The sequence below is a fragment of the Acomys russatus genome, chromosome 28 (assembly GCF_903995435.1).
Source record: "Acomys russatus chromosome 28, mAcoRus1.1, whole genome shotgun sequence".
Lineage (NCBI taxonomy): Eukaryota > Metazoa > Chordata > Mammalia > Rodentia > Muridae > Acomys > Acomys russatus.
In genome coordinates this window covers 4,891,983-4,919,090 of record NC_067164.1, presented here as the reverse complement: position 1 = coordinate 4,919,090, position 27,108 = coordinate 4,891,983, and the positions used below count along the sequence as shown (strand labels likewise).

Genomic DNA, 27,108 nt, shown 5'->3' with positions numbered 1-27,108 from the left:
ACAGACGGTTTGGCTGGTAAAGAGCCTGCTGCCCAAGCACGCGGACCTGAGTTTGGATCCCGAGCACCTGGGGAACAGGCTGCTGAGAGAGAGAGAGGTGTGTGTGTGTGTGTGTGTGTGCGCGCACACAACTTGAGAATCAGTCAGTTCTTTCCTTTTACCATGTGGGTTCAGCAATCAAACTCAGGTCAAGTCATCAAGTCTTAGAAGCAAAGTGTCCTTAGCAATGATCCTTAAGTCCAAGGCTACACAGAGAAACTCTGTCTTGAAAAACAAACAAACACCATGGCGCACACCATAAATCCCAGGGAGGCAGAGGCAGGTGGATCTCTAAAAGCTTTTTTCTTTTGCCTTTTAAAAATTAGCATGTATTCATTGTATAAAATGATAGGTTTCACAAATGTCTTCTGTTTGTGTGTTTTGTTTTTTTTTTTCTAAGATATTGCCATGAAGTCAAGCCTGGGGAAATTGTAGAAATATCCAGACATGGAATCAGAACTCTTGATATCATTCCAAGGGCTGAAGGAGACCCAGTGGCTTTTTGTATCTTTGAATATGTGTATTTTGCAAGACCAGATAGTATATTTGAAGGTCAGTACAGTTCTTCTCTTTGCCTATTCATATAATCTCATTTATCTTAGTGGAAGGTGAAATTTTATAAATACCACACAATTGAAACTTCTAGCTTGTGTTTTTCTACTTTATTGCTTCTGCATATATTATTTTTATCCTTTTGTCCAATCTATAAAATCCTAGCACCAGCTTTTTAGAATAGCAATATTATGCTCAGTTAAGACAGTTTAATCTCTTTTCCACACATTCCAGATCAAATGGTTTATACAGTAAGATATCGGTGTGGTCAGCAGCTGGCGATCGAAGCACCCGTGGAAGCAGACTTGGTTAGCACAGTTCCAGAGTCCGCTACGCCTGCTGCTCTTGGGTATGCGGCAAAGGTATTTACTTTTAATTATTATCACTAAGTTGGTCTTCTGGCCTATAAAGGGGAAATTTACCAACTACATAAGAGGGAAAGATTTGGGGGTCTAATGTTGATTCCTGTGCAAGAATTATTGCACATTTCTTTCAACAAAAAAGTGGGCAGAGACATGGCTCGGTAGGTAAAGAGGTTCATGCTACCAAGGTCGACCACATGAGTTTGATTCCTGGGACCCACGAGGTAAAAGAAGAGAACTGACTCAAGTGAGTTGTCCCTACTTCCACACAAGCTTTGTGGTGTGCGTATGCCTGTGCAGGCACATGCAAGTACACAGTAAGTAGGCTTTTGTTGAGGTAACCCACACACACATATTGTATCAACTGGCTATGAGGGTATATCCCTGTATTATCAATTGTTAATTTCGGTGCCAGTGGCACCAGGGTGGCAGGATAAATAAATGCTTGTTGCTTTCCCACTTGCCCCCCCCCCCAAAAAAAAACCAAAAAAACAAAAGGCAGGCTGCCCTTAGTCATGTCTGCTCCACAGGCCTGGGCCTGGATTCTCTTATTCGGGTCTTGTGTCTGGGTGCTCTCTGACCTGGGGTGATGCCTGCCCTTTGTCTGCATCTTGGGCCTAGTCTGGATCTTGGACCCCACGTTGGGTGCCAGCTCTTTTAGTGGCTTTTGAGGGATCCTGCTTGGGGTTTAACAGTAAAGACACGGAGGCATCTGTATAGTGTAGGGCTGTTGCCCTTTGTGCTGGGGCAGTCTCTCAGCTGGCCTTCTACACTTAACCCAGCTTCCCTGCTGTTGTGACCTCCCTTTATGTGGCTCTCTACCTCCCTGCCCTTCTCCTGTCCTGGTCCCATCTCCTTCTGTCTTCTGCCTCAGCTTCAGCTGGTAGCACTTTATCTCCAAATATCACCCCCCCCCTTTTTTTTTTTCTCATACAGAAAAGCTGTTAGCACAGCTGGAGGAGGGCTGAGGTGACCCCGCCCACCACAGTTTTTTAATCATGCAAAGATGAGAATGTTGGCCCTTACTTCTAATTTCTAATAGCATACAGAATAAAAGGGTTTCAGTGTGACCTTTTCATCTGCTTGTGATTTCACCCTGTCCTTCCCCACCCCTTCCCCACTGTGCTTCCTCTTTCCCTTTGCAGTCTTGCCTGCCCCATAATAGTTCTTCTTTGTGCTTTTATGTCACATGTACTCCATTACCCTTTGTTTCCACCGTCCCTCATGATCTCTTCTTCCTCTCTCTTGGTCTTTCTGTTTTCAACACACACACACACACATACACACACACACACACCCCCAATGCAGATTTTCTTTGGATTGGCTAGCTTCTATTTGGTGGTGTGCCCGTCCTTTTTTCACCATTTTAAACTGCTGTATAAATGCCTTTGTGAGTTTCCACAGGATCTCTTCCTTTTCTTGGAATACAGTCTGCTTTCTCTTATTCTGACTCCCCTTTGGAGAAAGCTCTGGCCTAACATCTTACTCAACAGTCTGAGGCCCCAGCTTATTTTTTAAAAAGATAGAAGTTGCTTGTGGTAGCATATGCCTGTGATCCCAGCACTAGAGAAGCTGAGGCAGAAACAGCACCGAGTTGGAGGCCAGCCTAGGTAACACAGTGAGACACTTCTTCAAAAACAAGATGGCGGTGGCGAGACTGCTACAGAATTGGGGGTGCCATAGAAGACCCTCACCTGGCTTCTAAGGGCAGCGCTGTGCGCATGCTGTGGGGAAGGTTACCGTGAGGAATGGATAAACACCTCCTGTCCCTGAAAGGCATCATCTTAGCCTAGTATTGCTTCTAATTGTGTGTTTATTTCCCTCCGTCAGCGTGGGCTGCCATATGTGGAGGTGCTATGTAAAAACCGATATGTAGGAAGAACCTTCATTCAGCCGAACATGAGGTTAAGACAACTTGGTGTTGCAAAAAAGTTTGGCGTGTTGTCTGACAACTTTATAGGCAAAAGAATTGTTCTCATAGATGATTCGATTGTGAGAGGCAATACTATCTCGCCCATCATAAAACTCCTCAAAGAATCCGGCGCAAAAGAGGTAAGTAATGTTAAAACACACGCTGTAGCACTAAAAATTAACCATGTGATGTCATCATGGAAAGCCCTGTATGCAAGTGAATAGTTCAGTGTAATTTAGCTTTGCATATCAGATCGCTTTATGATAGCTGGGCAGCAGTACAGAGGACGTTTGCTAACTACTCTTACACGAAGTTTAATCTTTAATAGATTGAAAAGTTAAACATAGAAGGTCACTCCCAGCACTTGGGAGGTAGTGGCACGAGGGTCAAGTGTTCAAGGACGGCTGTGGCCTACTGATAAACCTATTCCAAAAAAACCCAACCAAACAAACATTTCACAATATAATGCTTTTGAGTCAATGTTATATATTGTTCCTTTAGACATTACATGTCTTAGTCAGGGTTTTTATTGCTGCCATGAAACAACATGACTAAAAAGCAAGTTGAGGGGAGAGAGATAAGGTTTCCATTTCCATGTTCATCACTGAAGGAAGTCAGGACAGGAACTCAAATGGCAGGGACCTGCCTGGAGGCCAGAGCTGATGCAGAGGCCATGAGGTGCTGCTCCCTGGCTTGCTTACTATTCTTCACTTGCTCTGCCTGCTTCCTTGTAGAACCCAGGACCGCCAGCTCAGGAATGGCACCGCCCACAAAGGGCTGGTCCTCCCCATCAATCACTAAGAAAATGCCTTAGGTACAAGCCAGTCTCCAGCTGGAACTGTGGAGGCATTTTCTTAGTTGAGGCGCCTTCCTCTCAGATGACTTGAAGTTAACCCAGAACCGTTTTGCATATCATGTCACCGCACATTTAGTAGACGAAAAATTACATAAAAGTAACTTTTACATTCTTTGAAGAATCCAGAAGAGTTGTGCCTCCCTTTATTGCCGTGTTTACTTTCTTTAGTAATCTGAAACAAAGCCTGCACTATCTCCAAGGAGTGCATTCATTATTTTTTTTTTTTTTATTCTCAAAGTTATTCTGACTTCTAAATATTTTAGTCCTTTCAATTACAGAAGCACAATGCCTCTTACAGTGAATAGCTGAGTGAGTGCAAGACGATAGAAAGCAACAAGGATGGCGATGCTTAGAACATTGCAAGAATGACTAGGGTCTTGGCAGCTTTTTGACGACCAGTTATGGTTCTGGTAATCTCACCGTTGGAATCTATGAAGATTATTATCGAGAAGAAATAAGAGAATGTAATATGCTCAGCATCTGCTGGTGTAGTAAGAAAGAACTGATAACCACATAACTTGAAAATGGTTGAGTGTGTTCAGTGACGTGCCTGCCAAGCTGGTGAAATGTGGTGTGGCCACTTACATCTGTATGGAGACTGCATAAAACAGGCAGGTTGTTCTGATACTATGAAAGATTAAAAAGAGACGGTGGATCTTGGTTATGACCAGGTAAATGAACCTAACAGAAAGGGCAAAAACAGTAGTAGACAGAAGGAGCCAAGTCATAATTCGGAAGATTTCCATTATTACCTGGCAGATTGTATCTGTTTAATATGGTAAAATAAAAGAACAGCAAAGTACCGTTTAAGTATTAAAACAAAACAAAAGTAGCACTAGGAATGTGCACTCATCAGTAGGAAGTACAAGATACTGAGAAAGAAAATGCCTCATTGAGAAAAAAAACTCACAAGTGGGGTGTGGTAGTCCACGCCTTTAATCCCAGAGCTCAGGGGGTAGAGGGAGGAGGATCACTGTAAGTTCGAGGGCGGCCAGGGCTACACAGAGAAACCCTGTCTTGAAAACCAAAGAAAGAAAAGACAAAAATTCATAGGCTAGAGAGATGGCTCAGTGGTTAAGAGCATTGGTTGCTCTTGCAGAGGCCCCAGGTTTGGTTCCCAGCACCCACGTGGTGGTTCATAGGCAACCCTAACTCCAGTTCCAAGGGATCTGATGTCCTCTTCTGACATCTGAGCACCAACTGTGCTCATGCGGGCAAATAATATGATTAAAAAAAATTTTTTTTTTTAAAGAAAGAAAAAAATTCACCTATTGAATGAAATCAAGTCTGTGATTTACACTATTGCTCATGTTGTTACTGAATGTCCAATAAGACAATTTTATTAATGGAAAATACATAATTAATTTTGCTGTGAGTATATAATACCATTTCTTTTCAAGGTACACATTCGAGTTGCTTCACCACCAATAAAACATCCTTGCTTCATGGGAATAAACATTCCCACAAAAGAAGAGCTCATAGCCAATAAACCAGAATTTGAAAGTCTTGCAGAGTACCTTGGTAGGTATTAAAGTTTCTGTACATTTTAATTGTTTGTTTTAAATTTTAATTGTACTTCGGTGTAAAACAGTAAATAATTGGAAGATAAATTTGAATGCAGGAGAGATGACTCAGCAGTTACAGTTCTTGCCATGCAGTTTTTGTGGACCACAGTTTACGTTGTAAACACTGCTGGGTGGGTATAGTACCTCTGCGACTTCACATGCGGAGGCCGCACACCTGGAGTAAGCTGGCTACCTAGACTAACAGAATCGGTGACTCTGAGACCCTTAGCCTTGCCTTGGGCTTCTACACACAAATGTACACATATACACACTGGGGGAAATCGCTTGAAGTAGCACCAAAAGTTATCTTCTAAAAAGAATTTAAACACAAAGATTGCAATTCCTATTTTGTGTGGTGACACATGCCTTTAAATCCAACCGAGAAACCCTGTCTCGAAACACCAAAAACAAACCAAAAAAGCCCACAAACACAGTTCTAAAGAGTAAAAGGGATGAACAGTTACATTAGGTCAAAGCAAGCTCAGAAGAGGGCAGTATTTATCATAGAGTAACTCCCTGACACGCACAGGATTGAATCGAGAGAATTGTACATTCCAAACAACAAGCATTTGTGACCACTAGGCCACATCCCCGGTTCTTTTAAAAGTTTGAATTGCCCTGGTTGGCCTGAACCTTGCCTCAGTTTCCCCAGCACCGGGGGTCACGGGCTATCTGTCATTACACCCAGCTTCCTCTTTCAGGAAGGCTAAAGGAGAAATTGTCATGCTGGTGGGAATGGTGCTGCCTGTAGCTGTGCCTTGGTGAAGTGTGTTTTCCCTTTGTGGAGGAGACGCTCCTGTCACATCTCTTTCCCTCCCGCAGGAGCGAACAGTGTTGTGTATCTGTCAGTGGAAGGACTGGTTTCGTCTGTGCAACAAGAGTTAAAATTCAAGAAGCAGAAAGTGAAGAAACGCGACATTACAATTCAAGCGAACGGCAACGGCCTGGAGTGCTATGAGAAGACGGGACACTGCACAGCCTGCCTCACTGGGCAGTACCCTGTGGAGCTGGAGTGGTAGCTGTGTGGCTTTGAGACTAAAGGGTGGTCAGGAAGTGGTTTGTGTGCTGTCCCCTCAGTTGGCAAAGTGGATCCCACGTGCTTATGTACGTATACCTCTAGAAGCTTGGAGATTTTTCTAAGGTTACTAAATTGTGATAATTGCACCATGATGACTACCTGTAATACGACGTGTGGGGATTCTTTTTATGCAAGGATTGACTTTTTTTTTACCTAGGAGAAGGCAGGAGGCTGGTGGTATTTCCCTGGCCCTTGCTTGGATGGTTTGCAAGAGGTTAGATTAAGGGGTGTTATGCACACAGGACAGGGGGCTTTGTAAAGTTTCGTGAAAAATCTGAATTCATTGTGCCCCATAGGTATGTAGTCTGTACAGTTAAGCCTGTAGTTATGGCCTTGATCTTAGATGCCCTCCCTCCCCCACACACAGTTGTGGTTCTGGGGACCAGTGTACAACTTTTAAAGAAAAATACAAAGTGCTTGGGATGCTGAGGCAGGAGAATATTGAGTTCAGGGCCAAGCTGGGCTTTCCTGCCTCAGGATACAAAGTATCCTTCTGTGCCTGGGACTCCCCCTTTGTCGACTAAGGCATTGGTACACACAGTACTCACTAGGAATGTGAGCCCATGCCGTCCGTGAGATGTTTAGCACTGCCGCTTTACCCCACGTTCTTACAGTGCATGGTCATTAGCTTTTGCTCAGTTAGCTTGCTGTTTCATTGTGATGGAGGGCAATGTGCAGGTTTGCAGACCGTTTCCCTCCCTGTGGGATGCAGCAGAATGACAGAAATGGATCTGGAGCCTTCCCCTCCCCACACACTTGACTAGAAAATGTGCTCAATAATATTTAGCCCAGCAAATAACTTAGTCCATTGGAAGTAGAAAACAAAATTTCAATTCCAACTAAGCCTTTTAGCCTGAATTTTTATTAAACTTGGCTGTTTGAATTGAGTGCTTGATCATTTTCAGTCATGTATACACGTATACTTATATACATGCTATTTAAATTGAGCAAAAATAAACTTAATGGGGCCGGTTCTGTTAAAGGCAAAGGAGACACCTGCTGTACCCAGGCGGCAGCTCACAATCATGTATTTTCTACTTTGTTTGGTTGGTGAGTTTTTATTTTAAAATTTTTGTATGATGCAAACAGTGGATTTAGATGATTTACTAACAACTGTTTGTGTAAACTTTTTCACATGCAAAATAATTATTTCTATATTGTTGCCAAATTTTACTGTATAGTTTCCAAACCCATTTAGAAACATATTTATTAATAACTGAAATTACTAGTCTACATTTGGTTTATAGAGTCATGTGTTACATAACGGCAGGTCAAGATGAAATGTTACTACTATAAGGTCAGGTGCTATAGTCGCTGAGGTGATCCTGTGGCAGAGACACAGGCAGATTGGCTTTCAGCGCCCTGGGGCTGTTTCAGTGGGTGTAGCCTTTTAAGTTGCGTGCATTACCCTTGGTAGCATGGAGGGGGTGAGGCCCGTAGGTCAATTTTTAAAAGAAACTCAGGGAAGGTACTAAAACCAAAATCTCTAATTTGACTTTTGTGTTTTCCATAGGTTTTATTTTGTTTTATTGGGACACTTTTATAAAGGGAAATAATTACTGTGATGGTTTTATAATTGTACAACTTTCCTAATTATTTCCTCATCGTTACCTTTTATTTCACAAGTTTCTGACTATGAGTTAGATTAACATTTTTTACCAGTTTTCAAGCCTTCTTTTATGTGCTTTAAATGTATATAACTAGAGTACTATCTGCTGAAAAGAAGATGAAAAATGTGTTTGAACACAGTTAATGTCACAAACTAATGTAAGCCTACTTTTTCTTACCTTTTTGTGATTTTTTTTTTTTTTTTTTTTGGTGACAAATATATGTAATAAACCTGTGTTTACATGTGTGCTTTTAAAAAACAATAGTAATCAGTACGTGCGGTAGGCAACATGGTAGGACAGCACCACGTTCCATACCTGGCACTCGTTAGTCAGATCTTATTTCTCCGATTCAGACATTCTAATAAATAGTCCATCTCTTAACAAGCTGGGCAAACTTATGTCAAGTAGGAGGGCAATACACTGGAAAATAGAATGCCGAGTCATCACAATGTAGAACACTTTTTTTGGAAATACTGGAGGCACCGCTCAATCTTCAAGGGGCTTCGAAAACCCAAGCAAAGTAACCAATGGATACATTGGTACAGCCAGACAATGTGGTCCTGCCCAGGTGAAAACAGGCTGTGAAGCAACCCAAGATTTAGATGCACACCATCGTGTAAAAGACAACTGAAGATGCCACACTCAGTAATTTCAACTGTCTGGTTGTTCGGAAAAGGGAAAACTAGACAGACAGACAGACAGACAAGAATGCGTAAGGACAGCGGTATTAGAAGTCTAAAGACCCCAGCGTGCAATTCTCCCGAGTTTCCAGCTGCTGCCTTGTGGAGCTCAAACTCAGAAGGAGGCATTCAGTTGTCACCTAACCCTCCCCCACTGCGGACCTGGCCTGGCGACTGCTGACCGCCCAGCTTCCACAGCCTCGTGAGGAAGTTTTAAAATGACTCAAAAAAAAAAAAAAAAAGAAACCTCCACACACCCAGAAATTTACATCCTATTGCTTGTTTCTCAGGAGACTCCAACACTATGGCTCAGTTTCTTGAAGAAAGCATCTCTTTGTTCTTTTTGAAATCCCCCTTCTCCCTGCCTTTTTAGCAGCTGGACAGTAAACCACACAGTTGACACATGCTTTGACATGTGGTCAGCAACTGTGCTATGCATCCTATTAGTAAACTGCCATGTTCAGTTTTACCCCACTGAGAAGGTGATTTTGGCCTTCTCAGTTCAAATCAAAGCATGTTCGTCCATCTATTTATCTTCCTTTCTGTCTGTCTGTCAGACTTTTTGAGACAGGGTCTCACGAAAGGCTCCAGCTCCACTGAAACTCAGAGACTTGCCTCTGCTTCTTGAGCTCTGGAATGGATTAAAGATGTGCACTGCACCACATCTGGGTTTTTGTCGTTGTTTGTTTTGTCTTGTTTTTTGTTTTTTTTTTTTTTTGTTGTTGTTTTTTGAGTGTGTATGTGCGCACGGATAGTATAGGTGCCTTCAGAGGCGTCAGATGCCCTAGACCCGGTGTTACAGGTGATTTTTGAACTGCTTGGCATAAGTGCTGTTAACTGCTGACCTGTCCTTCCAGATCTCTGCTCCCCCCTTCTGTGTGTGTGTGTCTGGTTTTTTTTTTTTTTTTTTGTAACATGTGTGAGTGCATGCACTTGCATGTGAAGACCAGAAGATAATCTGGGAGCCATTTCTCTGTCTGTCGTGTGTGGGACTACACTCAAGCCCTTAGGCTCTCTGGCAAATGCTCTGCTTGTTGAATCATCTTGCCAGCTTTAGTTTTAAAGGGTCTTCCAAGACCACTTGTCCATGGCTAAACTGGGGCTCCAGCCCTGTGAAAAGAGGGAAAGAAGAACAAAACAGCTCAAGAATGAAAATCCTGTGTCCTTGTGAACAGAAGGTGAGTAGAAACACTGTCCCTGAGTCTAGCTGAGGGTGACTCACTCCCCAGGCTAAAGCCCAGGCCTTATCCCATAGTCTAAAAATGCCTCTGGGAGGAGCTGATGCTCCCAACCCTCGCTGTCCATCAGGAAGGTCCCCTGTCCAGCTGATCTGATTGTCTCAGTCTGTCTGCCTGTTTGTTTAGCTCTTGCTTGTGATATATTTAATTCGATCACTTGAAACCAAAACCTTGGCTGTCATGGTCTGTTCCCCAGGCAAGAAAAACCATTTTCCAAATTGTTTTTTAAAATAAAAATTTGAAGGAAACCAGTGCAGTTCTTTTCTGAGGGAAAAGAGAGAGAAGGCCTGAAGGGGCAGCATGAGAATGTGGGTGTGCACGGGGCCTTTGATGCTTAGGCTGCAGTCAGGACTTGAAAATAATGAAGCCGTTATGGTTGTGTAAGAATTACATATCACTATAGGAGAGGGGCCGATTATAAGCTATTATAATAATAGCTGATGGTCCTGTTTGTAGACTAGAGGTTCCTGAGTGGAAGGGAACAGTGTTAGTGGAAGAATTTACACTGTAACAATATCCCCTGGGGTGAGGGAGGTAGGCCCAGAGATGTGTACACACATTGGGTTGCTTTACAGGAGACTGATTCCCTCACTGTTTTTTATGGTTAAGTAGTAGCAAGTGTGCTTTTTGCTTTAGGAAGTTGTGAGTCCCTTAAAGCCATGCAATCCTGCAGCAAAGGCTTTAGTAAAAAGCAGTTCAAAACCTGAATGAAGATGAAGATAATCCTTTCAAATGTGTAAACTATAAGTCCCTGGCTAGAAAAACTTGAAAGCCTCTGGGGTTAAGGAGGTCTCATTCTCCTTTAAAATCAGCCTTGAGGGAAGTTCTGATGTGGTCGGCCAGAGGGTGGAACACTGGAACATCCAAGTGAACAGGAGAGGCTAAGAGGTGGGGTTCACTGGGCAGATAAAAGATGGTGAGATCTCTATAGCAAAACCAAGACAAGTGTGCTAGCTAGTTCTCTGTCAACTTGTCATGTTGCTTCAATCACTTAGCGCATTTTTCTTGATTACTTATTGATGTGAGAGGGCCCAGCTCAGTGTGGGCCACGGCGCCCCTGGACAGCTAGCTGGGCCTGGGTTGTACCAAAACAAAAGCAGAACAGCCTGAGCACTGGAAAGAGGGTTCAGGGGTTAAAACCACTGGCTGCTCTTCTGGAGGACCCAAGTTTGTTCTCAGTATCCACAGTATCACGACTGTAAGTAAGGCCAGTTTTACAAGTCTGACAGTAAGGTCCTCTTCTGGCCTTAGGCCAGGCGTGCATGTGGTACAAAGACACACATGCAGTCAGAACACCCAGCTTGAGCAGGCCAGTAACCATCCCTCCAGTCTGTACTTAAGGTTCGGCTTCCAGATTTTCACCTTGAGTGCTCTACTATTTCTCTTAGTGGAGTGCGACAAAACTTGCTTTCCCCAAGTTGCTTTTGGTCATGTTTTATCGCAACACTAGAAAGCTAACTAGAACAAGTAAAATACTAAAGAGGTGTTTGGAAATGCCCACAGTACATAGGGGAAAAAATGCAGTTGCTAAATGGGTATTTTTTGCACAGTTTAGTACAACAGCTTCTGGTCCCCAGTAGTTAAGGACACACTTCTGTGTCTTTTTGTTTTGTTTTTCGAGACAGGGTTTCTCTGTGTAGCCTTAACTGTCCCGGACTCGCTTTGTAAACCAGGCTGGCCTCGAACTCACGGTGATCCTCCTGCCTCTGCCTCCGGAGTGCTGGGATTAAAGGTACACGCCCCACAGACCTGTAGATGGGAGCGTAGCTGCTCCCACTCTCGTCCCATCAGGAACACAGAAACAAAATCACTCCTTCCTTCCTCTCTGCTGGGGCACAGTAACTCACAGTAACTTGGTCCTTCACATTGATTGTAATAATTGTCACTCTTGGAAAACACATTCAAGCATATAGGGGCCGCTGTTCACCTCAGAAGGGCTTGGGTTTCCTTATAGGGAAGTGCTGTAATCAGCTTGCAGATGCTGTAAGAGTGAGTTTCATTCTGACGGGGGAGGGGGGGAAGGGGGAGGGGCTTTCCTTGCGGGCTTCACCGCAACAGTGACGGTCCCACCAGTCTTGAATTAGGTTCCCAGAAAATGAGGGGATAAAGCCAGTCGCTCCCGAGCTTGGCGGTGATTTCTTCACTTCAAACTCTTGGGATATTTTTACCCCCACTTTAGGAACATGGAGACTCGGGTTCAAATTTCAACTGTGCTGTCTAGAGAGCTCCTTGCCCATCCTTTTCGGTTCCCGGCACCCACGTGGTGGCTCACAACCACCTGTGACGCAAACGGTGCACGTAAACTCCTGCAGACGGACTCACAGACACTGCGTGTGACAGAGCGCGTGACAGGTCTAAACCCACCTCTCCAAGTTTGGTCGCTGGCCCTGTTGGGGGGGGGGGGGACCACGTGGCATGTGTGGGCGGAGTCCCGTCGGCGGTAGCCCCGCCCCCGACGCTGGCGTGACGTCTTGGGCGCCGGAAGATTGATGCGCGAGGCCCGGCGGCGCGGCAGCTTTACGGTTGCTGGGCGTCTGTTGTTCTGCTGGAAAGTGCATTTCCACGCGCTGTCGTGAAAAGGTGTTGGGGGTGGGGAGCTCGCGGGAGGGTCCTGAAGGAGTGGGGCTGCTCCGGTCCGCCGCACTTCCGGACTCTGCCCGGCATGTCTTGGAGCGGATGAGTCTGTCAAGCTCATCCGGGTCACCTGTGTCCATCCGGTGTCCTCCAGTGAAATGCCACGGGCACCGGCTTCGCCACCTCCTATCGTGGTCCCGAGAGCCAGTGAAAGGTTTTTAGAAGCCACGTGGTGTATTGTAACTAAAGGTGGCTGCATGGTGTGTATCAAGACTCGGATGGATAGTTTACCAATACTTATAATGTCCAATATAAGGAGAGCCCTTAAAAGCAGGATTGTTCTTGACAAAATAGATCATTTACAGTTGTAAATTAGCGAGCGCCTTTAGCTGGATGCTCTAATACGAAATCTGCTTGTTAGATTATCCTTTTGTTGTTCTTAAAGGCCTCCTTTAAAAAAAAAATCACAGTCGACTTGTTTTTTTTTTTCTTTTTTTAGTATTTAAATTAAAGTGTGGTGGTAGTAGTGGTGGGGGAGTTGGGGAGCATGCTTTAGGCAGCCAAAGGGTATCTGTCAGGAGTTGGTTCTTTCCATCATGTGGGTCCCAGATCGAACTCGAGTTTTTTTGTTTTTTGCTTTTTTGTTGTTGTTGTTGTTTTGTTTTTTGTTTTGCGTGATGGCAAGTTGCTTTAGCCACTGAGCCATCTAGCAGACCCAGGTCTGTCTGAGCATGGAAGAGATAATGTCGTTTAGAGAAAGAGAGACTAATAAAATTCGACGACTAAAACGAGAACCTGGACAAGACTGAATTTTGCCACTGGGAACTTGTAAATTCAAAGTAGGGAAAAACACCTTACTGTATAGATTTTTATATGGTGGTTCTGTAGTTAGAAAAATGACACTTTCTCTTAAGAACTAAGTTCATAGTCCTGTTGCTCTACTGCTGTGATGTATGTTATTAGATTATGTTATTTTCTTGTGAGAAATTAAGTTATACATGTGCTTAGTTTTTGGAGGAAAGGTAACTTCCAAACAGACGATTTTATTTTACTTTAATAGTGTTTTGCCTCCGAGTATCTAAGTGCACCACGTTTGTGCCTGGTGTCTTCAAAAAGCATCTGATCCCCTGCGACTGTGGACTGCTTTGAGCCAATGTTTGCATGCTGGGCTCAAACCTGTGTCCTCTGAAAGAACAAGTGCTGTTTGACTCCTGAGACACGTCACCAGGTCTAGCCTAGATTTTTGTAAAAATAAGTATAATACACTAATGTGGAAAATTGGGTACTTAAATTTATTTGGCTATTCCATGTTCTTATACAGGCAAAAACAGCAGAAGATACTCTATTGCAATAACATTATATTCCAAAATAAACTCATTCCCTATATACTATATTCCATATATAAGTGGTACATGCTGTAGTCAGTTTAATTTGTATATCTATGTGTTTGTGGAAAATCATCTTTTGTGTTATATTTATGGAAACATTTATTAATGAGAAATACCATAAGCATTAAAATTATTGTATTTTAAAATTTGATACTTAGGGGTCACATTTTAAAATTTTTATCCTTTCAGACATTTTTTATTTTATGGTTTTAAGAAGCCCTTTTCTTTAACCAACTTGATGGTAATTAATTGACACAATTGAAAATTATAATTCTATCTTGGATCAGTTAGTAATCACCTAAGTATGAACAGGTAAAGAACTGGAATATTTGAAATATAAAAATAATAAATCTTATTTTCTCTGATATACGTTAACAAGATTCAGAAGAAAGTCTCCTTTGCCTTCAAGGAAACTAGGAGAGGCAATATTTTTGTTAGCATTGATCCTTAATGGTATTTTGTTTTGTTGTTTGTTTGCATATAGAATCTCTCTATGTAGCCCTTGCTGTTCAGGAACTCTATATAGACCAGGCTGGGTCTATTCACAGAGACTCAGCTGTCTCCACGTAAGATTAATTTGCTGGGATTAAATGAATGCTTCACCATGGCTGGCTTTTTTTTTTTTAAATGAAGTACTATTTGAAATTTTTTAATCTATATATTATTATTATTATTATTATTATTATTATTATTATTATTATTAATTCTTTTTTTGGTTTTTTCGAGACAGGGTTTCTCTGTGTATCCTTGACTGTCCTGGAACTCACTCTGTCGACCAGGCTGGCCTCGAACTCACAGCGATCACCTGCCTCTGCCTCCTGAGTGCTGGGATTAAAGGCATGCGCCACCACCGCTTGGCTTAATCTATATTTTAAAAAGCCCAAAAAAAACTTTTTTTGAGAGAGGGTCTTACTATGTAGCCCTTAGCTGCTTTGGAACTCACAGTGTAGACTAAGCCAGCCTCTGCCTCCAGAAACATTTTATTGGTATATCCTAATGCTGAATTAACTTCTAATACCATTTAGGACCTAAATTTAAAGGAATCTATTGGCAACTTAAAAACACACACACACATCAGAGTGTGAAAAGTTTATTTCTTGCCATTTTAAAAGATCTTTAAGCTGGGCGTGGTGGCGCATGCCTTTAATCCCAGCACTCGTGAGGCAGAGGCAGGCGGATCGCTGTGAGTTCGAGGCCAGCCTGGTCTACAAAAGTGAGTCCAGGACAGCTAGGACTATTACACAGAGAAACCCTGTCTCGAGAAACCTAAAAAAAAAAAAAAGATCTTCAAGTATGAGAAATGGCAAACACTTTTATAGACTGTTGGAAGTTGGCCTGATGTATTTTGATGCTACTTACTGTTTGCTGTCTCTATACCTTGCCTAAGATCCTAACCCGTTTGACCAGTAAGAGGCCATCACACCTGGGCAGGGCAAAGGGCATAGGCATGGATAAGGTTCCAGGGCTCAGGGAGATTTGAGAGAATCTTAGGAGAAGAAGAGACCAAAGGAGAGGAGAAGGAAGAAGGCCCCACTATGGGAAGTAGATCAGGGGATTAATATCTGCCCTGCCCCAGGTTAACTAAGGATATTTTAAAATATAACAGGTGTCTGTGTCTTGATTGTCTGCTAGCGGGTTAGAAAATACTGCCATAATAATAATCACAGGCCTAAAAATAAATATTATTAGGCCATACTGGTAAATTAACCACAGCAGTAGACAATGGGCTGTAACTGGGTAGGAATTAAGTGAGGACGCTCTCTCCTCCTGTTTGTTCTTCTGTTAAAGATTAATTTGGGGCCTGTGGGTGTATCTCAGTGACTGAGCTTGTCTAGAAAGCCCGGGGCCCTGGGTTTACTCTCCAGCACTGCACAACAAAAAAGACGTTGATTTCTGTCTTCCTAGAACTTTAATCCCCACAGGACTTGAAGTCGCAATATAGGAATCTGACTACTTCATATTTGTGACAAAAACTGGGGAAAAGCAAAAAATTAAGTCATATGCTTTAAATTTAGTTGTATTGGTTATTTATATATTTTTTAAAAAGATTTATTTTGGGTTAGAGAAATGGCTCAGTGGTTAAGAGAAATTGTTGCTCTTGCAAAGGACCTGAGTTCAATTCCTGGCACCTGCATGGTGTGTCACCATCCCTCAGAGCCCAGTTCCAGGGGATTAACTGGCGAACATGCGATGTGCATGCATGCAGGCAAACATGCGATGTGCATGCATGCAGGCCAAAGGCGTACATACAGAACGTCTGAGAACAACGTTTCTTTATTTTTCTTTTCTGTCTGAGCGTTTTGCCTGCATGCACACAAGTGCGTCATGTTTGCTCCTGGCGCCCACAGAGGTCAGAACAGTTGGAGCCTCAGGACTGGCGTTAGCAGTGCTTGGGAGCTGCTGTGATTCTGGGAACTGAACCCAGGTCCTTTGCAGCTAGTGTGCTTAATCAGTGAGCCATCTCTCCAGCTCCTCTGTTATGTCCCTTTTATATCGTGGTCAATTGGAAAAATAATAAACTTTTCTACTTGTTTAGTTCTATTGTGTGTGTGCCCCATCCTTGCCTTGTGTTTATGTTCTGAGTCACCGTTAGGTCAGCTGTCGTCACATTCATTTCTTAGGTCATTGCTTTCAGCAAAGCTGCCATAGGTATCTTGTAAATTTAAAGCATCCTGCATCAGTGACACTAAATACTGCTCTTACTTTAAGGACAATAAGAGAGAATTTATTCTGAGGCAAATACGCATGTCAGGTTCCAGGAGCACAGATTTCGGTCACCCCCAGACATCCTGTCCCAGCACGGAAGCAGTTCTGTGAGCTTGCATAGCTGAAAGACAGAGGAAAGTGATCCATCAAGGCATCCAAATACGTGGGTGGGAATTAGGTCGGTGGATTACAGCAAATCAAGGGAAATTCCATTATAGGCGTGCTCAGATGGTATTCTTAGCCCCGGGCTTGGTGGGAGCTAAGGTACTTAGCTTCACAAAGGCTCAGGTTGAAGCCATGAGGACATGGGTGGACACAGGTGGGTAATAAACCTGCTGTCCAGATAACCCAAAGTAGTTTGTCTCTGAGTCGGCCTCATCCCACCTCTGCACCTCATATGTTTTCATCAGTCAATCAGCCTTGCAGAACCTTTACATAGCCGTAGCTTTTGTCCGGGTGCTTCCTTTCAGTTTGTTGTTTGGTAGTGCTGGGGACAGCGCTCAGGACCTTGCACACTGGCTGTTGATCTGTCACTGACCTACATCATTTTTGTTGGTAGACATATTTTCTCCTCACCTCCTGAAAACTCCCCTAACTTCTAACATTTCTCTCTGTGCATAGATTTCTCAGGCACGGGTGTCTAGACAGACCTCAGTAAGATGACTCTCCAGGAGTTGGTGCATCAGGCTGCCTCCGTCCATATGGACAGAACAGCTGTGTGTTTTGATGAAGGCAACAGCCAGCCTCCAGTGTGCTACACCTACAAGGCTCTGCTGAGCGAGGCTTCAGAATTATCCAGTTTCCTGCTAGCACACTGTGACTTCGGAGGAATTCGGGAAATTGGTCTCTACTGTCAACCTGGAATAAACTTACCCTCTTGGATTTTAGGGTAATATTTCTAGTATAAACAGATACAACTCCAAGCTACTTATTATTGGATTCTTTTGCATTAGTTTATCATTTTCTTTTTTTCTTTCTTTTTCTTTTTTTTTTTTTTTTTTTTTTGTATTTTTTGAGACAGAGTCTCTGTGTAGCCTTGGCTATTCTGACCTCAAATTCCCAGCAATCCACCTGCCTCTGCCTTTTTGAGTGCTGGGATTAAAGGCGTGTGCCGCCAAAACCACTCAGTTACTTTATCATTTTCTAAAGAGGTTAAAGTACACATTTCTTCTTGTATTTTTATTCATTTACATTAGTTAATTTGAGCTTATTAGGGAGAGACTAAGGGTTTTCACTAATAGAATATTTAAATATCTCACAGTATATGGTCCTTATTTGTCTGTCAAAAGAAAACAGTTAAAGCGTTTTAAAACTGTCCTTGTGTCAAAGAAAATCTCTGATCCATCACTGCAGTCCTTGTTAACTCTTTTAAATGTTGACAAGCTCTTTCTTTTTTTCAGTACTGAGTATTGAAGCCTTGGACACGGTAAACAGACTCCATACCATTGAGCTTCCTCCCCATCCCAAGTGATAAGAAGTTACAACAGAGTTTTGCAATACCCCAGATAGTCACTGGGTGCAAGATAAAATAGCTTTTTACAGCCGAGGCTCCGCCTAAGCTTTGTGATATGCCGATGAACAATAAAGTCCTTAGAGACATCAAAGAGCTCCCAGCAGAAGTTTATTCACTGTGTAACCTTGCACTTGTCCTTCAGGGTCCTTCAGGTCCCGGCAGCTTATGCACCTGTCGATCCAGACTCACCACCATCATTGTCGACCCACTTTATGAAGAAATGTGGCCTTAAGTATGTTCTTGTTGAAAAAAAGCAGGTTAATGTAAGTCTTGATGTAAGTGTTTCAGAGGGGTGTGAAGGGGGAGGGAGGGAGAGAGGGAGAGAGAGATGGAGAGATGGAGAGAGAGAATATGAGCGTGTTAGTGAGTTAGTTCAGTTTAAGAGTTCTCTGTATTGACCTCTGAATTCACTGGCTCTGGCAGTGTTTCTCATCCTCAGTGATGTCATCATTTTGGTCGAGTGTGTGTCATGGGACGTTTCCCTTACAAGATGAGATGGTCAATAGTGTTAGTGCCTTCCCCACATTAGATACCAGTAGCACCTTTTAGCTATGGCATCCGAAAAAGCCCAGATCTTCCCAAGTGTCCCCTGCCTCCCACCACCCTGCATACTTCACTGGGAACTAACATTTTATGATACGGAATTATCTCCTAGCCTTACGATGGCTGTGTATTTTTCCTTCCTGTTCCCACGTTATTTCTATGGTGGAAGCTGTTATGGTACTTGGAGAGCCCACTTTTATGTACTTGTGTCAATTACAGTGGTCCACTATGTTAAAGAATTACAACTGAGGTTACATTTTGAAAAAGAGATGAGCTCTTAGACCACACATTAGTGGAAAACTATATTACTTAAAAATTTTTAAGAATGGAGCTGGAGAGATAATCAGAGGTTAAGAGCACTTGCTGCTCTTGCAGAGGACCTGGGTTTAGTTCCCGGCACCCACAATGGGTGGCTTACAAAAGCCGGTAACTCCAGTCCCAGGGTATTCAGTGCTCTCTGCTAGACCCTGCTGGGATTGGATTCACATGGTATGCATACAAACAAGCAGACACACAATACACATGAAACCGCAAGTGTCTGCCAGCAAATGATGTAGCTGAGAAACACTGCTTTAGACACAGGAGCTGTATTGCATGGTCAGTAAGAGGCAGTCCATGTTCTATTATTAAATTGTTTTTTGTTTATAAAATGCTGTCTATCCAATGAAGAAAAATATTATACAACATGTATTTAGTGTAGCTTTCTTTTACCTATCCGCTATATGAACCAGTTTATATTTGAGAATAGGTTAAGTGCATTGTATGTTTTTGTGTGCACGCACACATGATGTGTGCAGCTGGACGAAAGGCCTCCTAGAGGATTACAGGTGTTAGAGTGGGGTCTCTAGAAAGAAAACTGGGAGAGTAATATGGTTAGTAAGTGCTTTTGAAGTAAATGTCAGTGTCTTTTTAAATTTTATTTTGTTATGTATACAGTGCTCTGCCTGCATGTACACCTGCAAATCAGAAGAGGGCACCAGATCCCATTATAGATGGTTGTGAGCCACCATGTGGTTGCTGGGAATTGAACTCAGGACCTCTGGAAGAGCAGTCAGTGCTCTTAACCTCTGAGCCATCTCTCCAGCCCAAATGTCAGTGTCTTAACTGAAGTTTTCCCTTTACTCCTGAAATTTCCTTTGTTACTAGAAATACACTAAAGTCAAATAACAATGTCACATTTTCTCTTTCTTTCTTTCTTTCTTTCTCTCTGTTTCTTTCTTTCTTTCTTTCTTTCTTTCTTTCTTTCTTTCTTTCTTTCTTTCTTTTGAGACAGAGTCTCACTAAGTGGCTGCTCTGGAACTCACAGAGACCTGCTTGCCTCTGCTTCCCAAGTGATGGGATTATAGGCATGCGCCACCACACTTGGCATGCTTACTTTTCTTAAGTCATGTTGAAATTTTATCAGGCGGTTAGGCATGAGAATTAGTTGCCAATATCAAGATGCTTTATGAAGGCATACAGTAAGGGATTGGTACTGAAAGCCCCATGGTAGAGCCTTACCTTCCTTGGCCACCATTTCCATGATGGTGAGCGTGGTCTCTTCACTTGATGAAGGAGCACCAAGCGCCTGCCTACAGCACTTATTCTCAGCTAGGAACAGCTCTGCCTCCCAGGAGGCACTGCCAAGTGTCTGCAGATGTTTCTTACTGTCCTGATGAAAAACAAGGTGTTACTGGCATCTAGTAGATAGTAGGTGGTGCTAAAAATCCTACAGTGTACAGACAGGCTCCCACAGAATTAACGTGGCCCAGATGTCAGCAGTACCGAGGCTGAGAAGGCTGAGACGGGCGTGTGGGAGGACGGTGGTGTGTGCAGTCCTCTGACTCTGTGCACTGTGAAGGAGAGCAGGGCCCCAAGGGAGCTGCCTGTGACTCAGCACACAGAGTAGAGCTTTAATGGAAAGGAGTGAGTTTAAGTTAGGTCTTAAGAATATGTAAGTCCTGACCTATTTTTGTTACTGTTTTGTTTTTAATAAAACCTTAAATGTCTCATGCTGGCCTCAAACTTGCTATTAAGCTGATGACCTTGAACTTCCTTTATTGTTTGGTTTTTTGTTTTGTTTGAGAGAGGATTTCTCTCTACATAGCCCTGGCTGTTCTGGAACTCACTATGTAGACCAGGCTAGCTTCAAAGACACAGAGGCCTGCCTGCCTCTGCCTCCGGAGTGCTGGAATTAAAGGCATATGCCACCACCCCTGGCTAACCTTGAACTTCTATTAGAAAATCCTGCTGCCTCCACCTACTGTGTTCTGAGATTACAGATAGGTACAGTTTGCCTTTAACTTTTATTGTTGTTATTTTAGTATTATGGACTGTATATGTTTGAACTTTTGTTATTTATTTATGAAAAACTCAGATTGTTTTAATTAAGCTGGTATTCTTTATTTTTATTTATTTTTTTGCTTTTTGAGACAGGGTTTTTCTGTGTAGCCTTGGCTGTCCTGGAACTCACTTTGTTGACCAGGCTGGCCTTTAATTTAGAGATCCACCTGCCTCTGCCTCCCAAGTACTGGGATTAAAGGAGTGAGCCACGATACCCAGTGTAAGCTGTTCTTAAAAATCAGCCTAAGAAGCTTATTCAGAAGAACCCTGCTTTAAATATGTGCAAGTCAAGTGTGCTGGTGTACTCTGTAATCCTGGCACTCAGGAAGCTAATGATGGCCTCAAGTTTGAGGCCAAGGTAGCTACATCGTGAATTCCAGGCTGGCCAGGGCCACATAGTAGGAATTTATTTCCAAAATTCAAAAACCAAACAAACTAAACATAACACTGTTTCATCCAGCTTACTTGTGTATCACACCAAAGCAGCCAAGTCAGAACCCTACAGTTGTTGGCCCGGTAGCTGGACGGTCACAGCAGCTCCTGCCGAGTCTGCTCCCAGACTCTTGGTGTCCACTCCTAGTGCCTGCCCAGTCCAGAACCATTGCAAAGGACTCAGTAAGTGACTCTCACCAACAAGCTTTAGACACATCCAGTTGTCACTGGGGCTCATTGGATCCCGTCACATAGGTTAAGGGCCAGACTCCTGTATACTAATTATGCGAAGTAATTGAGGAGTCTCATTTCTTCTCCTGTCAACAGCAAACCTCACCTTCTCGTTCATTTTTGCACATTTCTGAAGTGCTTACTGTTCTCCACAGTGTCTGCTTTCTTAGGTCATATGCTCCGTATTGGTGATTGTCTGAACTACCCATCGTCTCATTTGCAGAATAGCAAATATTGCCTATGAGATTTCTGGCTCTTTGTGTGGAGGTCAGTTCAGCTTCTCCGCGAACATTTTCTTCATTGTCATTATTACGTTTACCACATTGCATTGCAGTTATGTGCTTTTATATATGTCTGCGTTGAAGGTGAGTTTGAAAATCAGGACACTTAACTCTTGGATATGTCTCATTTCTCTTTGTCCCAGGGTATATAGCTAGTACACCCATCCCCAGTTAAGCCGCACTGAATGAGTAAATGGGTATTTTACATTCTCTATAAAAGAACCCTTTTTAACATGTAATATTTGTAAATCTCTTCTCTAACAGAAATTCAGATCTTCTCATGAAGCAGTTTTGAACTGTAATACGGTTTCAGAAGAGCACAAGGACCTGGTGCTCTTCAGATTGCACTGGGAAAACAGGGAGGTGAACTCAGGGCTTAGGGACAGAAAAGGTAAATACAAGGTGGACGACAGAAAGCACAGCAGGGCTTGTGAGAGCGGCGCTGAGGAGAAGGAGCGCGTGGACCTGCGGCAGGAGTGCTGCTTGGCTTATGTCCTGCACACCTCAGGGACCACAGGGACACCGAAGATCGTCAGAGTGCCGCACGCATGCATATTGCCCAATGTCCAGCACTTCCGGTAGGTTCTGGCCTTTGAGCCCTTTTTAGAGTTTTTGTTTTAAGCTGGATGAGGTAGGACTCAGCAGTAATCTAAGCATTTGAGAGGCAGAGGCAGAAAGATGACAAGTTTGAGGCCAGTTTGTGCTGTGGAGAGAGGCTACAGAGAAAAAACCCAAAATTTACATTTAAAAAAAGAACAAAAATAATTTTAAGCATCTGTTTTCTTTTTAAATCTTGATCTAAATGGATAATCTTAGTTAACTGAGCAGTTGGATCCATCCTGTGTGATGTGTGTGTGATCTGTAGTTCTGTACAGACAGGAGTGCACGTGTTGATAAGAGGTCAGTTACAGAGCAAACACGTGGTGGAACCGAAGCTGTGTGGTGTGTGCTGTTCCAGAGCACTGAACGTTGGCCTCACTCGTGCTAGGCAAGGGCTCCACCTCCAAGTTGTCACTGGCCTGTTTCTAAGGCAGGCTTTTTATAGGATAAACCGTAGCCAGGTAACAGCCAGGTAACCAGGTGGGAAGCCATGGGAGGGCAGCAGCACGTCATTTTCATTAGCTAGGCACAAGAAGAATCGACTTTGTTCTGAACACATGTATCCAGGTGGCTAGCATTTTAAGCTGATTGCACGGGATTTAGGGTAGGGAAGCTCTTGGGGGCTTTCCGGATCTCTGGGAGTAAGGAACATAGCAGGATGTTGCAGCCTTAACTCAAATAGAATATCATTTATCAAATTTAACCCAAGTACAACATGCAGTTGTCATCTGTTGTTTTATTCTAAGCAGCAAGTATTGAACCTTCCTGGTTTCAGGCAGGTAGGGCCTGTGAACTTGAACTTAGTTTTATCTTATAATCAAAGTGGAGACTTGGAGTCAAAATGGTTTCTGCTCTGCTAAGAGCTGGTGTTAACAGAGGAGCTACAGTCATGCTAGGAACTAAAGGTCTCAGCGGAGGAGCTATAGAGTTTAAACAGGTTACAACACAGTTTTGTTTTTGTGTGTGTTTTTTTGAGATAGGGTTCATCAAGGTAGCTTTGACTGTCTTGGACTCGCTTTATAGACCAGGCTGGCCTTGAACTCACAGCCATTCGCCTGCCTCTGCCTCCTGAGTACTGGGATTCCATGCATGCGCCACCAGCCGGCTGAGAATCTGCTTTCTTTAGGGAGTGATTTATGTGTTCAACTTAAAAGTGGTGGCATAGACTGAACAAACCCGTGTTTTAATATGCTAACTTAAACTCTTCTGCTGCTCCTTGTTCTCATAGAAAAGAAAATTCCAAATGCTAGGAAAAAGAAAGAGTAGGGTCTATATTATACATTACTGAATATGTTTGACATGTATCCTAGCATTTAGGTGGTTGTGGCAGGAGGATTAAGACTTCTGCCCAGCCTGCGACATATAGTGAGGCCTTGTCTCAAACATAAAAATGAAGGGTAAAGAAGTGACGCAGTAAAGGGTACTTGCTGCAAATTCATGCTGTTTAGAGTTCAGATCCCAGGACCATGTAACAATCTGGCCATCCCACAAATGCCTGCAAGTCCAGCTCTGAGGAATCCCATGCTGTTTTCTGGTCTCTAGCTTCCTCCCCTCACACATGGTAGTGTACCACCTGGTGTGTGTACACACACACACACACACACACACACACACACACACACTTTCTCTCTCTTAAGAAATAAAAATAAAAAATAAATCAAACAGAAGAAAGATTCTACTGAAAGGAAACCAGGACACGAGAGTGGGTTATTATAAGGAACTAACTCACATAGCATGGCTGAGAAAATGTGGAGACCATGGGGTAGGCAAGCTAGGAGAGCATCAATAGCAGGCTGGAACCCCATAGGCATGAGACTGCACAGCATCGACAGAAACACAGTCAGATGGGCAGGATGCTAACTTGAAGCCACAGCTGTTGCTGCTGCTCCTTTGTAAAAACATTATATTTTAATTTGTTTATAGTTGTGTGTGTTTATCTGTGGGTCTGTCATGTGCATGCAGAGCCCAGAAACTTTGGTTCCCTCTGCAGCTGGAGCTAGCTTGACTGCACAGCCTGATCTCCCAGTAGTGCTGGGAATAGTGGCATGCTCTGGACCGCTAAGCCATATCTCCAGCCCTATTTGATTTTTGTATTGAGGAAGAAATCCAGCCAGTTCAGGATTGATAAAAGTCAGCTGATCACGGATAACAGAGTGTGTGCTGTGCTAAGTGGCAGCTGCCGGCCCCCTATTCTCTGCTTCCTTCCTTTTCAAGGGAAGCCTAAGTGACTGGAGGTGCACATCTGAAGTCCTAGCGATTAGAAGGCCGAGTAGGAGGACTGCTGTGAGTTTGAGGACAGTCTGGGTTACAGAGTGAGTACCAGGCCAGCCAGAGCGACATAGTGAGACAACGCCTCCAAAAAAACAAAACAAACCAAAATAAAAGCATAGTAGGAAGAGAGTTCTGGGGGTTACAGTTTATTATAAATTGACATATCAGAAAGTAGTCACAGATGATAAGACCTGTCTGGCAGAAGAAGAAAAAAGTGTTATTTAAGGACCCTTCTTTTATTTATTTGTTTGTTTTTAATTTTTTTGAGGTGGGAGCTCTCACTATGTAGTTCTGGCTGTTCTAGAACTCATTATGTAGATAAAGCTGTCCTGGAATTCACAGAGATCTGCCTGCCTCTGCCTCCCAAGTGCTGGGATTATAGGCACGCACCACCACTCTTGGTCCAACCTTTTATAAAGGGTTTCTAGTAGCGACAGCACCATTTTGGATAATCTGAAGAATGAAGTCTGAAGAATCCAGAAAACTTTTCTCCTTGATAATGACCTTGCTGCTTTTTCATTCTCCCCCTCCTCTTCTTTTAGACTTACCTATTTTTATTTCATGTCTGTGAGTGTTTTCCTTGCATGTATGTCAGTGTACCATGTGCCTGAAGAGGGCATGAGTCTCCCAGAACAAGAGTTTCAGATGGTGGTGAGCTACACCGGGGGTGCTCCTGGGTCCTTTACAAGAACAGGAAATGCTCTCAACCACTGAGCCGTCTCTCCAGTCCCTACTCCATGTTTCTTCAGGGTCTCTGCAAACCCAGGCTTAAGCCTTCCCCATGACGCCTCTGCTCTGTTTGCCTTTAGGGTACTTTTTGGCATCACCCAAGAAGATGTTTTGTTTCTGGCTTCACCTCTGACCTTCGACCCATCTGTCGTGGAAATATTTGTTTCTCTCTCCAGTGGGGCCTGTCTACTTATCGTACCAACTTCTGTCAAAGTGCTCCCATCAAAATTAGCTGATGTTCTCTTTTCCCGCCACAGAGTGACTGTGCTACAGGTACACTTCAGCAGCAGCAGAAATGGCTTCTTCAGTCTCCTAATGCTACACATTTTAGAGGGTCCTTTATACTCCTATAGTTCTTCCCAGTGCATTAACGATGGTGTAGTTAGCTCATCAAAGGCTACCACCTTGTGATGGCACGTGTTTGTTTTAAAATGAAAGAGAAAAAACATTCCCCTGGAGTACAATAACTGGGAAAACTTGACCCTGACTATGGATGTGGTGTTGGGTCTCTTCTATCATAACATTTAAGCATATTGTGTTTCCTACCAAAAGCTGGTATATTACCCCATTACAGATGAGCTAAGAAACAGGTGTGCCAGCATCTGCCTAGAATCCCAGTACTTGGGAGGTGGAAGCTCCCAATGAAGAGCTTAAGACCAGCCTCTGCTACATAGTGAGTTCAAGGCCAACCTGAGCTACATAGAATCCTGTCTTTTAAAAAAGAAAAACAAACAAAAAAATTGGAGCTAGAGTGTGTGTAAGAGCACTTTTTATGAATGCACGAAAACCAGGCATGCCACATATGCCTGAATCTCGGTGCTGGGGGCTGAGGCAGCAGGGGTTCCTGTAAGCTCACTAACTGGCTAGCCTAGTTCAGTAAGAGACTCTTCTCAAAAAAATAAGGTGGAGAGTGGTAGAAGACACTGGATATGCACTGCGTGCATGTGCACACTAATGCCCATGTGCACGTGCACCAACACCTTTTCCACAATTGTAAAAACTATTTTTTATTCTTTGAGAATTCACCCTCTCTCTCCAATTCTTCAAGATCTGCTCCTCCTTCCCTACCTAACTACCCAATTTGTGTCTTCTTTTCTTCCCCTTCATCAAGGCCAATTTGTGCAGCTAAATATTGGACTTGTAGCCTTCCACTAGCACATAGTTGACCTACCAGGGCTACACCCTTAGGAGAAAATTGACCCTCTTAGCAGCTGGCAGTTGTCAGTGGCTCCTTGTCTGGAGATGGGCTAAGAGTACTTGTTATGTTTCAAGGGCGCCAGAGTTCAGGTCTCAGCACCCACTTTGGATGGCTCTGGCTCTAGGGAATCTGACACCCTTTTGTGGCCTTTGTGGGCACTTGCACATATATGCATGCACCTACATGTAGTCACACACATATATACAAATAAAGTCTTAAAAAGCTCAGAGAGCCCTGTGTCGTGGTGCATACCTAAAATCCCAGTGCTCTGGCAGATCTGTGAGAAAGATAAGATGAACCTTCTGCCATGTTGTTGTTGTTGTTATTATTACTGTGTGTCTCACCAGTGTGATAAGGGGAAAGGTGAAGGAAGAAGAGGAAAACAATGGAAGAGAAGAAGAAGCGGCTGGAGGAGGCGTTTACTATGC

At 43.3% G+C, this 27,108-nt stretch overlaps 2 protein-coding genes across 2 annotated transcripts in view; both read left to right on the top strand.

The window, feature by feature from the left end:
• Nucleotides 1-6,506, top strand: part of Ppat (phosphoribosyl pyrophosphate amidotransferase) — a 34,698-nt gene extending 28,192 nt beyond the window's left edge. Inside the window, exons 7-11 of the mRNA XM_051170233.1 lie at nucleotides 440-591; nucleotides 826-953; nucleotides 2,784-3,005; nucleotides 5,122-5,242; nucleotides 6,109-6,506. Coding sequence (XP_051026190.1) covers nucleotides 440-591; nucleotides 826-953; nucleotides 2,784-3,005; nucleotides 5,122-5,242; nucleotides 6,109-6,305 — 820 coding nt within the window. The 3' untranslated portion in view covers nucleotides 6,306-6,506. The remainder of the gene's footprint in view (nucleotides 1-439; nucleotides 592-825; nucleotides 954-2,783; nucleotides 3,006-5,121; nucleotides 5,243-6,108) is intronic.
• Nucleotides 6,507-12,556: 6,050 nt separating this feature from the next.
• Nucleotides 12,557-27,108, top strand: part of Aasdh (aminoadipate-semialdehyde dehydrogenase) — a 29,366-nt gene continuing 14,814 nt past the window's right edge. The window contains exons 1-5 of the mRNA XM_051170273.1: nucleotides 12,557-12,726; nucleotides 17,182-17,449; nucleotides 18,216-18,336; nucleotides 22,147-22,460; nucleotides 25,563-25,755. Coding sequence (XP_051026230.1) covers nucleotides 17,220-17,449; nucleotides 18,216-18,336; nucleotides 22,147-22,460; nucleotides 25,563-25,755 — 858 coding nt within the window. The 5' untranslated portion in view covers nucleotides 12,557-12,726; nucleotides 17,182-17,219. The remainder of the gene's footprint in view (nucleotides 12,727-17,181; nucleotides 17,450-18,215; nucleotides 18,337-22,146; nucleotides 22,461-25,562; nucleotides 25,756-27,108) is intronic.